At 34.7% G+C, this 15,900-nt stretch overlaps 1 protein-coding gene across 50 annotated transcripts in view; it reads right to left on the minus strand.

The window, feature by feature from the left end:
• The window catches only part of LOC145252565 (rho GTPase-activating protein 190-like), a 793,870-nt gene that overhangs the window by 182,998 nt on the left and 594,972 nt on the right, over positions 1-15,900 (minus strand). For 34 of the 50 annotated variants that reach the window (XM_080112175.1, XM_080112150.1, XM_080112165.1 and 31 more), the window contains exons 16-19: positions 14,142-14,314; positions 10,925-11,141; positions 7,753-7,961; positions 2,823-2,846 (exon numbers count right to left, since the gene is read on the minus strand). In XM_080112175.1, coding sequence (XP_079968301.1) covers positions 2,823-2,846; positions 7,753-7,961; positions 10,925-11,141; positions 14,142-14,314 — 623 coding nt within the window. The remainder of the gene's footprint in view (positions 1-2,822; positions 2,847-7,752; positions 7,962-10,924; positions 11,142-14,141; positions 14,315-15,900) is intronic. The other 16 variants (XM_080112152.1, XM_080112143.1, XM_080112148.1 and 13 more) reach the window with 1 other exon arrangement.

Consider the following 15,900-nt stretch of genomic DNA (forward strand, 5'->3'; position numbering starts at 1 on the left):
CTGATGGAATCTTCCCTTGCTTGACAGTAATAATAATTTGCTGGTTAATAATGTCCGAAGTTTACTTAACTTATTCCAACTAATTTTTGCAATCTCAGTAGCACCTGCTCCAGCCTGTGCTCCAAACTTATAAATTATTTTCATTAATTTTAATCCTATTATTTTACAACTTATTGCGTAATGTTGAACCCTATTTTTTTTGTAGAATCTTTATACTAAGGTAAAGTAATTTTTCTCCCTATTTCTTTGATAATTAGTATTTTTCGTTTTTTTTTTGTTTTTTTTTAGTATGGCACAATCACCTCAAAACACCAGTTCTCATCAGATCAAAGTTAAGCAACACTGAGCCTGGCCAGTACCAGATGAGTAACCAATCAGGACTACTAAGGAGTTGTATATAGGTGGAAGGTCAGGTTAGTCCTCCTGCTTTCCAATATGTGTAGTGGTGGTGTGCGCACACATTAACAGGCATAAGAAAAGAGTATGAAGTTTACCAAACTAAAATAATCTCAACTGCAGTCACAAGATGACAGCTTTTTATCCAAAATTCCAAGGATAACACAGTCCTTATTCTGCATAAGTACTCAAAAACCATACAGCAATGTACAAGCCAAGTATACATGCAATAAAGCTGTTGGATGAGGGATGACTTGTCTGAGGTGATATTTGTAAGGAACTGTACAGGTATTTTTCTTCCACCTGCAGAATAACCCTTTTTAAGGAGTTGGATGTCTACCACATCAAAAACAGACTGTATGTCTAACTTAGTCCTTGCAAGGGAATAAAAGGGCAAGTAAACAATAACTAGTTGCTTACGAGTCAAATATACTCTACTTAACACATGACCAACACAGAATCTTCATAAGGTAAAGCGATTTTTTTCCCCCCTATTTCATTGATGATTAAAGCTTTTTATCAAAAAACTACATCTATGAATCTGCCTTGGCAGTGATTTTAATTAATTCTTCATGTATGTTTTCAAAAAAATGTGTGTTAATTTGATATGCTTGCAATAATTTTTTGTGGTGCAACAACTTCTAATATAGTCATTCATACAGGAAGTCGGAGGAATTTTCACTCTCATGCTCAGGTCTACTACTACTACCAACCATGTACACTTAAAATGTTCATTTTTTTTTTTTTTGTTTACTCAAAAGAAAGCAAATTGTCACTGAAACATAAGAGGCTACTGTGAATAAGGGACCATGCCTACAGATACACTTTAAGTAAGGAGTTGAGAAGTGAGATGTTCGTTCACATTATATTTAAATTTTTGCATATTAGTACAGTTATGAAAATGAGAGATGCTGAGGTAATTCCAAAGTTTAGCAGTTAGAGGGAAGAAACTTTCAAAGTAGAAGGCTCTCCAGCATCGGAGGACCTCTACAGTAAAGGCATGGGATTTTGCTGCTATTGGGTTAGCCGGGTATTTATATTGAGGGGGACACAAGTTTGTTGGAGCACATTCCATTAAAGTATTCTTAGAACAAGGATGCATCATGGTAGCGATGGGACAGAGGTTGGAGTTTGGGTGATAGTGCGAACCTACTAGATTGCAAACTCTTTTTTTTGAACACTGTCCAACAGAAAAAAACGAGTGATTACTGCATCGGCCCATATGTATTCCATGCATGAGCAAATCGTGGTTTTGTAGAGATATAGGATATTGTCGTGTGGGAGCATTTTTCTATCACTACAGAGGGAGCTTTGTAGGATTACTATTCCTTTATAGCGCCGTCATAATTTCATTCCCCCTTCCCCATCTTGCTATTATTTATTGGACATTTTCAAGTCTTAAGTAATTTGCAATTATATTTTGAGTGTCGCCTGCACTTACGATTAAACCATCAACCTCTAGAAGAGTGTAACTTATAAATGACTTTTACCAAGTGCTTTATCCACTACACCATGGGTCCTTGCAAAAAGTAAGCATACTTCGAGTTTATTATAATTGTTCTCAATAAGACTCATCTCGGTAAACTTTCTTTTTTTTTTCTAATATTGAGTTTGATTTGATTTTAATACTGAAGATGTGTTTTAAAAACAAAGAGCATTAAAACTTACTTTCCTAGAGAAATACCAATAAATTAAACCATCACAAATTTTGAATTTCAAAAGATTGAAAAAAAAGGAAAAAAAATATTTCTTAATTTTTTAGATGGGGGGGGGGGAAGGACCGATGATTCAGATTACCGTTCTCAACTTCAGTGTTATTCGCACATCTTAGTCAACGTAATCTTCATCCTTCTTAAGGTCTATCATGTCGAACTCAAAAATCGAACTTGTGAATCTGCACAGAATTTTGAACAGAACGTTTTATTTTAATTCAAGGTCGGAGATTACATCGACCGAAATGTTGTTCAAATAACACGGAAGATGAAAACAGTAGTTCAAATAACCCAAAGAATAGGGGGGGGGAAAAAAAAAAAAAAAAAAAAAAAAAAAATTATTACCCCAAAATTCAATTTGAGAACAATTTCTATGGATTAAAAAAAAAAAAAACGAAAGATGGTAAAAATGGTCATCTTAATGCTGTGTATGCATGGAGACATATGAGGGGGGAAAATGTTGGAGAAATGGAGAAGGTGGGGATGGGGTAAAAAAAAAAAGGGAATGAAAAAGCTTTATGCAAACACGCCAAAACAAAATGGCCGAAGAAGAGCAAACAATCTTGGAGGGAAGGGGAGGGGGAGCTCATTATAATATCCAAGGCATATAGACAACACACAACAGACAAACAGATGGACAAAAGAGAGAAAGGAGGAAAAAATAAAAAATAAAGATGGAAAAACAAAAAGCCACAGCAAATCAGCCGTTTGTACCTTCTAATTCATCCTCATCTGGCCCTGAAAAAAGAGTCAGTTCAATTAGCACATCAAATTCAGAATTGAAGAATGTGTGTGTGTAGATATTAATACAGGTGTATACTTTTATGTCAAACCTTGGTATGGAGAAGAGGAAGTAGTTCTTTGGACACTCTTATTAGAAATCTGAGAGGAAGTGGGAGGAGAGAGCGAAAAAAAGAGTGTAGTATTGAAAGAGAAGAGGAAAGCACATCGGTTTATCTTAGAAAAATGAACGAATTTTCACTGCAAAATGCAAGCTCATATAATTGTCATAAATAACACTTCTCGTCACTGAAATTTTATAAAATAAAACAAGTATCATCCAAACAATAACAATATTGTGGTAAATATAGCCTCTTTCAAATAAGAGCTTTGAGTCATTTTTATACCACTCTAAGATATACACTGTTTGCATCTTTATTACAACAAATGTTGCCTGGCTTATCCACTTGTCTATATATATATATATATATATATATATATATATATATATATATATATATATATATATATATATATATATATATATATATAAGCAAATATTGTTAAAAAATAAGCAAAATTATTTGGCTAAAATTTCCCAGTGCAATTTTTTTTTGCAATTTTTCTGATCGTTTTTGTGTCAAAATTAAAAAAATGAATGAATGCATGTTCCATACATATCATAAACGCTTTCAATTCTTTGTTGAATCATCATCATCAGATAAAAAAAAGATTTTTTTTTTTTCATTTTAACACACAAAAAAGATCATTAAGAAAAATTGAAAAAATAAAGATAGGTATAATAAAACAAATGAATTCTGTTATTTTTTTAACAATGTTTGCTTAAATGAAAAAACGCTACCCAAATACATGCACACACACACACACACACACACACAGTGTTAATCGTGACACCCTGAACTGATGATTCCCGAAAGGAATGTCTCTAGGTATTTAATAATTATTATAGTAAATAATTATGTCAACCCTTTAAGAAACTTGTTTCTTATCGTTGAGCACTTTGAGTTGAATTAAAAGTCGGTCAATTTAGCTCTTATGTGCAGATTATAATATAATGACGAAATAACTCTGACAAAAAAAAAAAAAAAAAAAAAGCATTTAAAAATAAATGTTAAAAAGCATTTAAAAAAATAAATGTTTAAATTTCAACAATATTTCTTGTGTTTAACGGTAGCCGAATGGATTAGATCTTTGCTAATGAAGCCAGAGGTGGCTTCTGTTGCCGGGTTCGAATCTATCGACTAGTGTTAATCGTGACACTCTGCCCTGATGATTCCCAAAAGGATGAAACACTAATGTCTGTAGGTATTTAATAATGATTATAGTAAATAATTATATATATATATGTGTGTGTGTGAAAACAAGCTTTTTATCCAAACTAGCACTATCTTATTTGCAGATGAGTGTATGCAATGAAATATTACTTTGTAAGACCCACCCGTATATAATAAGGTTATATATTTTGTTTTTCTCTTTTGCCTGTAACGGGAACTTACCCTAAACACAAACTCTCCAGAAATCGGAAAGTCGCTTCTGTGCTCTTATTACTTGTTACAAATGGTGACAAGGCATTTTATCACAATTGTTAAATTACTCATTGCATAAAATACAACCAACTTCTCATCAAACATTTAGATACATGCATACACATGCTGAACCGAATGTTAGAATTTTAACAAAATTAGTACAAAAACAGGCAGTTGGTTTTATTTCTCGGACCATTTACATCTGCTGGTCATAAAGGTAACCTGAAGGTATCTGGGAAATATGGAAATATTTCCGATCCTCTTGTGGATTTATTATTACTAGTGAGATCTGTGGAGATTCCACAGTTGTATCTTTCATTTGTTGTATATTTCTGCTGTGATTAAAATATTTCCATTCTATGAACATCTGGTGTAGATGCGAACCCCACAATATTACAACATCACCTTTGTTCACACTGAAGTGTGAACAAAGGTGATGTAGTAATATTGCTTATCTAGTCTAGTTAATGTAGTTTCAGTGAAGAATATATCTTTATGATGGTCTATTTTTAAACCAGGTGTAGAAGTTTATAATATATTTCTATTCTATGGACTTCCGGTTCAAACGGAGACCCTATCTTTAGACAGAACAGATACTAAACTTTGATCTTATCTATACATCCAATAAAGTTCATTTTAGATCGTGTTTTATGTTCGATATACCGGCAACATCAGAGAGGTGACACTGACTAAGTGGTTAACCACACAGACTGACAGCTGGGTGCACCAACTTCAAATCCAGTTCATTCCACAGAAACAGTTCTGCTTAGGGATACTGACAACCTCCACATGATCGTGATGTCTTTCCAGAAAGAATACTAATTAGAAATCTAACCCAAAGCAGCACTAAGCCTTGGGGCGTTTAACTGGCCTCCTCCAAAGGAGGAAGTTTTATGGATGTATGAAATTCACAAGCAGTCCCAGTCGCATGTATACCCCCATTAGGGGAGATGACGACGTTAGGTTTGTCCAATTCTTGCAAGGAGGTGTTGACGTCCTACATACAGCGCCTGGTATTCTCAAATTGGTCACCTATCTGGTACTGACCAGGATCAATGTTGCTTAACTTTGGTGATCTAACAGAAACCGGTGTGTCAACGTGATTATGCAGTATAATATTAACTAGAAAGATAGCAAGGGGGAGAGGGAAATGAATGCTAACAATCATCTGATTCATGCAAAATCTATGAATGTTCATCATCATCACCACCACCAACATCAGATGAATTACTTTTTTTTTCCAATACATTTTTTTACCATTGGTGAAGGGTGATAACGTACATCCGAACACGAAATCACCTTAGCATATTATTATATGGACGAAAATATACAGATCCTTAATTCTTACGAAAAACTACCATTCCGTTTGGCATAACAGTAAAGTGTTCACTAATGGGTCAGGAGAGGGGAGTTCAATCCTTAGTGGAATCATAACAAGACTTAAAAATGATACTTGATGCTCCTTGCATTATAAGGGGAAGATCAAGGACAATAGGAATACTCCTGGAAATGAAGTGGCACCTTCCTATACATCTCAGTGTAGTGGCTAATTAAAAGGGAGCCTTTGGATCACCCTTGACTATAGTCAACCACTTAGTTTTTGGAATTATAATTACATGCATTAGTTATGTTGCTGGAACAATTACTGCTAATCATTTAGCGATATCGATTTCGTATATACAGCATAACCACGTTGACACACCAGTCCTCATTAGATTACTGAAGTTAAGCAATGTTGAGCCTGGTCAGTATTAAAATGGGTGACCATTTGGGAATTCCAGGTGTTGTATGCGCTCTTCACTTATCTTGGCATTGTTTCCAGTCATCCTGGATTTCTCCTTGCCATTGGATTCAGGCGGTGCCAATTCAGAATAGGTGTGGTTGGAGATTGATCAATCCTTACCTCACAACTACATGCACAGCTACCTTTACAGGGGTTATTCATTGTCTCTTAAGACTGAACAGAGGCATCGATTCACTAAGTATAGTTCTCCAGTCGCAATTACTTATCTTGAATGACTAGTGGCAGATAATCGAAAGGTCAGCTAGATTTCTTATACAAAAAAATGAACAGCTCATGGGTTAGCTTTAGTCCATAGAAAAACTGAAGAGTTAAATTGAATTTCAGTTGCTGTTAAGATTTCATGCAAGGCACGCATTATGTAAGGTCTTAAAAGAATCAGTCTCCGAAATAGCCCCCCACTTGCCTCTCGTAGAAGAAAGATAGTCTAAAAGAAAGAGTTCAACATTTGAACATCCATTTAAGTAAAAATCTAGGTTAAAATTAAAATCATTACCTTTTATAAGAATACACGAATCTCTTGAAAATGGTCAAGAGAACATCTTCACTCTCCCAGATGTGACGCTACTCGTATAACACACTCATTTGGTACTGCATAACATTTGTTCTTGGGTGGAGTCTGTATCCACGCCAGACTTTCATAGAATGTAAACATTTTAAACAGAGCAGCAATATACAACAAATGAAAGATACAACTGTGGAATCTCCACAGATCTCGCTAGTAATAATAAATCCACAAGAGGATCGGAAATATTTCCATATTTTTGCGGATGACCTTAAGTTACCGTTATTACATTGTGTTTAATATGTCTTTTTCCTCAAACTCAGAAATGATAATTAAAAAAGATTAATGGTAGAACATATGCTATAATACAAACGCAACAGTAAAACACACTCTATAGTGATTAAAAAAAAAAAAACGATATAAAAACTTTCTGTAAGGGGGAATAGTATCATGTTGTTTGGTGTTAAAATAAGTTGATTAATAGCAGAAGTGAGTCTATAGAAAAAATCTATCTGTAAAATTCTCCAGTAAAAAAGAATAAAAGTGATTCCGAACGTTGAAGTGCTTGTCGATGTGCTGAATCTGTATCCCTCTCTAAAGAAGCTATAGGGACGGAAACCTTTTAAAATATCAAATATATTCGACTTAAAAACATTTAAAATACATGTATAAAATTCTACAGGGAAATTGATGGAAGAGGTCTTGAATTTTTATGAGCCCCCCTGCCAAGGGAGCTGTGAGAGTGTGATACTATCGGCAGCTTACCTCAAGTGTTAGGAGGTAACAAAAAAAAAAAAAAAAAAAGAAATAGGTTTACCAGTAGAATAAAGATATAGAAAGTTGTTCACCTCGGCACACAAAAAAAAGCTAAAATAAGATTGTTAAAAAGCAACTGTAGAACACTTTCCATAATAATGGAAAGCAACGGTAGAACGCTTTCTGTAATAAAAAAAAAAAAATGGTAGAACATGTACTATAGTAGAAAATTGCGAATATTGTAATAACTGGTGCTTTCATAATAGCACTCAGAAGAGAAGCGATTCAGTTACGTTTTGGGCGACAGATACTTACCAACACATTTGTTACGACGACTTTTCACTTGACTTGGTTTGATGAGATGTTCTCCATTCGTTTGAGCAGCCACACTACTGATGATTTCATAGTCAGTCAAGGATGTGACTGGCGGGGGAGATGGAGATGAAACTCGTTCATGCTCACTGTCCGAATGGTACTGGTTTGGAAAAACCAAATGATCATACAACGGCTCTGACTCCTCAGTACTTTGAAGATATGGAAATAAAAAATAAAGTTGAAACAAAAAAAAATAAAAATTAAATATATACAAACAATTCTTTTAAATAATTTATATCTTAATATGATGGTGTGTGTTATTTTGTGTATCACACTTTTTTTTTTTTTTTTTACATAGGAGTCAGCACTTTGTAATTTGTTAGTAATGGGAATTTGTAATTGTTAGTAATGGGAATTTGGTAAATTGGATTACTTAAGGGGACGGTTCATCAAGAATTTGTTTATGCTGGACTTGAAGACAACCAAGTTGTAGTCAGATGGGAATTAGGCAAATGGAATAGAGTTCCACAGGTGTGCAGTTCTAACAAATAAGCTTTGTTCATGGAATCTATGTTTTGATTTAGGCACCAATAAAAAGTGGGGAAAATTATTGACAGTGGTTTCAGCTAGACGGATGTTTTTCTTGAAAAATTGGCGAGGGGGGACCAGAGATTGGAGCTCAGACAAGCACTTGCCATGGAAATAACAATAAAACAAATACAGGCTAACAAGGTCTCCTGTGGGAAAGAGGTTGCAAGAAGAGAAGAGGGCATCCCCACTAAGCTACGAATTCTATTTTGAACTCTGTCCAGGCAGGATAAGCTGCTTCTAGCAGCTCCTGCCCAGATGTGGCAACAGTACTCCATCCTTGGATGTACTTCTTCAGAATGACTGTTGTTTAATTGTTATGACCTTCCATTTCTTGTAATAAATAATTTTACCAAGAATTCTTCATACGTTTTTGTTTTGATTATAGCTAACGCCACTCGAGTCATCTATTTCTTTTATAATAATATATACAAAATATGCATAAATTAAAATATCATATTTAAGGCGTCCCTGTTAGCTTAGATAAAGATTTTTTTTGCAGTTTTAAAAAAAGGGCTACAATAATATCAGAGTGTCTCCATTTACGCTGAACATCCACAGAATGCCAACATCAATATATTACATATGAAAGAGTCCACTGTGGAATTTCTACAGGTCCCACTAGTACATATTATTACATATAACTAGCAAGACTATTCAGTATTGCCTGGGGTAAAAGTGTAAGAACTTCTATTCCTCTCTATTTCTCTCCTTCCTTTTTTATCCAGTCCATTCCTCTCTCTGGAAATACATTCAGACATAGCAAGAGTTGGTGTAAAGGAAATAATTTTGTAGAAAAAAAAATCAGAGTTGCTTCCCTTTACGTCATGACATTAAAAGATGTATGTACATCTTGATAAAATTAAATGAGTCCCCTCTGGCTTAACTTTCATAAAATAGCACACATCTAGCTACAACTTAACAATTTCCCCCACTCTCTATCCATGCCTACAACTACAAATAGATTCCATGAACAAAGTTTCTTTCTTAGAACTTGCTCGCCTGTGGAATTCTGTTTTACTGACTTGTTTTCCAACTTACAATATGGTCGTCTCCACCTACAATGTAAACAAGTTATTCCCTTAAACAAATTCTACCCAATTTTCACCGTTAACAATTACTATGCTGTTGTCTTGGTGACCACCATAGATTCATTAACCCTTATGCTTGAGTAGCCTTCGGGCCTTGATAAGTGGTGACTCATTTGTAAAAAAAAATAATAAATAAATAAAAAAATTTTTTTTTTAAATGGCCATTTGATCCCAAATAAATCTTTAATTTTAGATATTCATGCAAGGTTAAAATAATAAAAAAAATAAAACATAGAAATAAAAAAATTCTTATATATAAAACTTATTACTTTCTTCTTCTGTCTATTATATAAACGGCAGCTGTCTGCGTGTTTGTCTAGCTAAAACGTAAATACACAACAAACCCCTGCAAAATTGGTATTTTTTTAATTACCATAATCCCGGAAAAATAATACCTAAAATTTAGAAAAGAAAAAAGATTTATTCTTTAGAGATTAAATGGCTATTTGTATCATTTAGTAAAGAATTTAACAGTTTTTGATCCTAAAAAGTATTAATACAGCCCAGGAAATGAATCTGTATTTTTTCAAATAAAAAGCACTAAAGCTGGAGTTAATTTATTGTTTCTTAACTAGTGTTACTTCTCTACAAAGAAAGAGGGAGTAGCTTAGTTTTAGTAGTATACTTTGAAGGCATCCTTAATTTTATTTGGCTCTTTCAGTAGTGTTCACTCCTCGCATAAAAAAGGAATCTTTCTATGGGAAAAAGTGGGGTAACTTAACACTATTTAACATCTCTTATTTGGTTTTTTTATGGCCCCAGACAACATTTAGACACCCTGCTAGTATGTTGTAAAGGTTACATTTGACATTAGAAATTATTTTTATAAAAAAGAAAATTATTTAACTTGGAAATTAGTTCAATTATCAGATTTAGGTCAGTTGAACTGGCTCCTTCCAATGAGGATTGACCAAGCAGAGTGGTCTACTGCCAATATTGTGCTTGTCCAGAATTCCTCCTAGTGGAAAACCAAGATAAAGAAAAATCTGTGATGGAAAGAAAATGTCGTACACCAAAAGTCATCTAAATTGATCTAATAGTTATATTTGCAAATAAGAAAAACAAATTTTATGACTAAACTATGAGCGGCCATCTTATAACTTTTAGACCGTTTGAAAGCAGTCTAAAAGACAAGGGAGAAAACTCCAAATAATTCAAATTTGTGAAATTTTAGATATCCATTTTTAACATGGGAAGTGGGATTGAAAAATTTGCTTATAAATTATTTTGTTTTTAGGGGTTTGGGAGGAGTCTGTCTATGAACATGGGGGCAAGACATATTGCCAATCATGCTGTAATCACTGAAAAGAGAAACCTTTGATGATCGTCAAGAGTGAAATGTCTCCCAAGAACATCTTAGCTTATCTTTTCTATACATGTTAAAAAGTTGTAATTGTATAGCATCACTGATGCGAATCAAGAAATACCCACATACCAAAAAAAAAAATAAAATAAATAAATAAAATAAGGAATGAAAATGTTAGATTACATACCACCCCCAATCTGGCGAGATGCACCTAATGCTGGTGCTACTCTTCGTTGTGTGATACAGATCATTCGGCTTGGGCAGAGGAGCAGGAGGTCTCTTCTCTATGGTGGGATTCAACTCAAACAAAATGTTGGATGGTGGATCTGAAACATGGTGAAAAAAACTCTCTGTGTCCTCACGGCGCTCCCATGCATCTTTGAAGAATGGATTAAAAATTGAATCTGAAGAAGAGACAAAACAAAAACAAAATGGTTTTACATATTTTTAGAGAGAAATTATCAGGACAAAATTTCTTCATCTTATTTAACTTAACACCCATTTTACATACTGGCATATTATTGGACAGTTTTAAGATATTAACTTCCATAGTAACCTAACCCTGGCAATATATATATATATATATATATACATGCATTTATAAACAAACTGATGGTTTGAGTACTGTGCAATGGGCAAGTGTAATTTAGCAGACACTTGATGAGAAATATTTATGGGCACTGATTTGTAGTCCGATTGTTACAGCTGCTGACTGTCAACACGACGGTTGTAGGTTTGATCCACGACTAGAGAAAAATATGTCTAGCCGCACTGATGAGTTGTGATACAACAAAACAGTACTGTATGTGGTTGACTATAAACACGTGAGGCTCAAATCAGCAACTGAAGCACAGAAATCAATATTTTATTTCTTCAATCCAACCAAAACGACACAGGAAATATAAAATTGTTAAAAGGATGCATCATTCCTGACTGTTTGCAAGAAACTTTCCTTTGTTTCCTTCATTTTCCTACACATACAAGTTTTTATAGCACTTTCAACCGTGTTTGTGTTCCTTTCTTCTTGCCAGTGTCACAATATTTTTGTTACCAAATTACGAAAATCCTAATAATTTGCAAACAGATGAAATTAGTGTTTTACACTAAGAAAGTAAGAACCATATAAAAAAAATTTAACAGAAAATAGATTTTCATAAATTCATATAAAAAGTGACACCACTTGAGAAAAGGGTTTATGCACCCATTTTATTTTGGTGCTAACTACTAGAATTTGTAGGAGTTAAATTTCATCCATCTTTTTTTTATTTTCTTTGTCTTTGATTTATTTGTTTGGATATCGTTTGCTCAACAGGATGAATGACTTAAGCAGATTAAGGGTGTGAGAGCCTTAATTTTTAATAGTGATTTCTTTGAAAGGTAACTGGTTATACTGTTGAATTAATGTCAGCAGAAGCATCTTTAAATAAGACTTGTTTTGAAATACAAGAAAATCTTATAAATAAATGGCTGACAGAGGTTGACGCAATTAGCACAAAAATAAGCGAACTTTGTGAAAAAGCCAATATTAATTTAGAAATAAACAGTATGTTGGAAGACGAACAGTTACAGGCGGGGTGCATTAACAACATATTTAAAAGGCTCACAAGATCTTTACTTCAAATACAGAATCTGTTCCAGTTCAAAATACACAAGTGCCACTCACAACCTCATACATTTCAGCCCCAAGGTTGCAGTGTATTAAATTCAGTGAAGTACAAGACGATAAATTTGAATTTCCTAATGTTTCTGAATTTCTGAGATGAGGATTGTTTATTCACATTACTTGGATTCATCGGACTACTGTTCTCATCTCGAGTGTGATTTTAACGTTTTGGTCGACCTTCTTCAAAAAAGGTTTTTTAAAAATCCTAATTCCTACCAAGACAATTTCAAGTCACAGAAAGGGAATTATACTAAGAACAACAATGCAAAGAAAAAGGTTCCAACATTAGAAAACTTTGCAATAAAAACTAGCAAAATTATTACGCATAGTAGATTTTGCAACATCAATAGGCACACCATGAACATTCCTCCCTCATTTGGGCTAATCAATTGAACATATCTGCACTTGTGATATAAATAATTATTTTTAATACCTACAGACACGAACGTTTCATCCTTCCAGAATCATAAGTGCAAGAAGTTATGATTACCGTTGGTCGTAGGATTTGAACTCTACAACAGCGCCATCCGTCTCCATTAGCAAGGAACAAACCACAGGGTCACCGTCAACCACAAGGATATTCAAGTGAAATCAAACATTTATTAAAGCATAAACGTTATACAAGAAGGCCTACAGTGATCAAACGACTAAAGTATCATGATCTTGCATACAGGCCAAATGACTGATTTTATAATTTCAACAGACAGTGCACAACTGCTAACTTCTTAAAGGGTCGAAAAAAAGACTAGCATAGTACTAATATATATATATAACAAAGAATTGATATTACTGATCTCAAATTTGCTGATGACCTAGCATTACTAACTGAGGAAATTGGTCAAGCCCAAGAAATCCTAAGCCAACTGGAAGAGGAAGCGTGATTGATGGGTTTGTACTGCAATGCCAAGAAAACAGAGATATAGGCCTTCAGTCACATTGATCCAATTGCAGTGAAAGCATTCAATGGGACTTTGCTCAAGGTTGCTAAAAACTTCAAGTACCTTGCCGCATGATTAGAGAGCACTGAAAAAGATCTTAAAGTGAAAAAAGCACTGGCATGGAGTGCATGTCACAAGTTGAGGAAGATATAGTCATCCACTCTCTCAGAAAAGTTGAAAGTAAGACTCTTTGTTGCCGCAGTAGAAACAGTCCTTCTCTATGGTGCTGCGGCGTGGGCTCTTACAAATGTGCTGAAGACGAGACTGGATGGCTGTTACACACGGATGCTCAGGATGGCCCTCAGTACATCATGGAGGAGCCACGCAACAAACCAACAGCTTTATGGTGACCTACCACCATTATCATTAAAAGTACAGCAGAGAAGGACAAGAGTAGCCGGTCACCGCATGGGACACAGCGAAGAGAAAGCCAGCAAGCTAGTTCTCTGGATACCAGAAGATGGACACCCAAACCATAGTAGAAGAAGAATGATCTACATTGAGAACCTACTACAGGACACGGGATTGGAAAGTATTTGGAATCTGGAAACTGATGTGAGATCGAGAGAACTGGAGAAGTCGCATAGATTCAGTGGCGAATCGTCCTGAAAGACGACGGAGATGAGATCATGATCTCTGCAACATGCTTTTGTTAATTACACTAATGTGTTTTTCTCGATTATTACTAGTCCGCAAGGCCACATGCACGCAAACACTGAAACTTCTGTGTCATTCAAACGAAAAGGGTGACTTAAGAGGATAAATGATTTAAGAAGCTGATATTCCTGATTTTGCGCACTCACGTTGATGCTGAAAATGTGGTGGAGTGGTCATGAAGTGTGCTTTGAGTATATCAGCAACAGCATTGCCCTCTGAGATCAACGTTTTTACATGTGCATCATCAGCCGCACTGGTGTTTTCGGTAACAGCCAGGACTAGAATCGGCAGCTGGTGACGAAGGTGCGATGCAAAGGCCCTGAAATTAAAAAAAAAAAAAAAAAAAAAAAGTCATGATTAATGAAACCAAGTATCAAACAGAATTGACAACAAAATTAAGTAGTAGTACTACTAGTAATAGTAGTAGGAATAGTAAGATGCCAAAGAAAAGGAAAAGACTAGCACAGTAGTAGCAGTGGAAATAGTAGCAACAAGGAGAGTAAAAGGATTATTATTATTAGTAGTAGTAATAATAGTAGTGTAAAATGGAAAATAAGATGATATAAATAAAAAAGTAGCAGCAGGAGAGTAAGAGGCTGAAAATAAAAGTAGTAGTAGCAGAAGAAGCAACATAAGAATAAGAGGATGGCATAAAAAAAAAAAAAATAGCTACAGGAAAGAAAGAAGTTGGTGCAAATAAACTGTAATAGTAGCAATAGAAGAAATCTATAAATATAAAAGCAAAAATCTATGTATGTATGTGTGTTCGCTTTTTCTGTGTGTCTACAAAAGGCTTTCAGAGAAGTGGTCGGTCGGTTCACAACTTTTTAAAACTTTTTACATCACATATAAATCGTAATATCTCACAGTTAACAACGAAGCTCGCCTGTCTATTTAATTTGCTCGATTTCGGGAAGATAAATATTCAAAATTTGTCGCTCGCCGCATGTGGGTTAGTCTTTTTCCTATAACACGTTGGGAAAATAAAAATCCCGCAGTCAAAATTGACCTCATTAACTCATTAAAACGGGCACCTGCCAAATCCTAATAATTAAATAAATCCAAACGTGTTTCCGTTAGCATCTCGCAGTGGGGCAATGGTTAACGTCGCACATTTTTTTTTTCACACTTTAGTTTATAACTTTGCCTCAAGGGTTCGGGTTCGGGTTCGATCCTCATACTTACCCCCCCCCCCCCCGTTTCCATACACACCTCCAAACACCCGGGCAACGCCGGGTATACCTCAGTAATATAAGTAAAAGGATGACAAATAAATAGAATAGTAGCAGAAGCAGGGTGTAAGATGTTCAAGTAAATGAATAGTAGTTGTAATAGAATTAGCAGTGCAAGTGGTTGAAGTAGATATAGTATGAGAAGTAGTAGTAGAAGCAGCAGCAATATATGAGGAGAGTAAGAGGATGACAAATAAAAAGTAGGAGCAGAAGCAGCAATGTAGGAGGAGACTAAGAGGATAAGAATAAATTAAAGTAGTAGTAGAAGAAGCAGCAATACAGGAGGAGAGTAAGAGGATGACATAAATAAGTAGTCGTAGCAGAGGAAGCAACATACGAAGAGAGTAAGATAAGGTAAGTTTTTGTTTAGTGGCACATCAACCCGAAGAGAGTAAGAGGATGAAATAAAATGTAGTAGTAGAAGTAATATAGGAGGAGAGTAAGAGGGTAAAAATAAATAAAGTAGCAGTAGTAGAAGAAGAAGCAGCAATATAGGAGGAGAGTAAGAGGGTAAAAATAAATAAAAGTAGCAGTAGTAGAAGAAGAAGCAATATAGGAGGAGAGTAAGAGGGTAAAAATAAATAAAAGTAGCAGTAGTAGAAGAAGAAGCAATATAGGAGGAGAGTAAGAGGGTAAAAATAAATAAAAGTAGCAGTAGTAGAAGAAGCAATAT

Source organism: Euprymna scolopes, chromosome 29, assembly GCF_053919585.1.
Source record: "Euprymna scolopes isolate OS-2025 chromosome 29, ASM5391958v1, whole genome shotgun sequence".
NCBI classification, from domain to species: Eukaryota; Metazoa; Mollusca; class Cephalopoda; order Sepiida; family Sepiolidae; genus Euprymna; species Euprymna scolopes.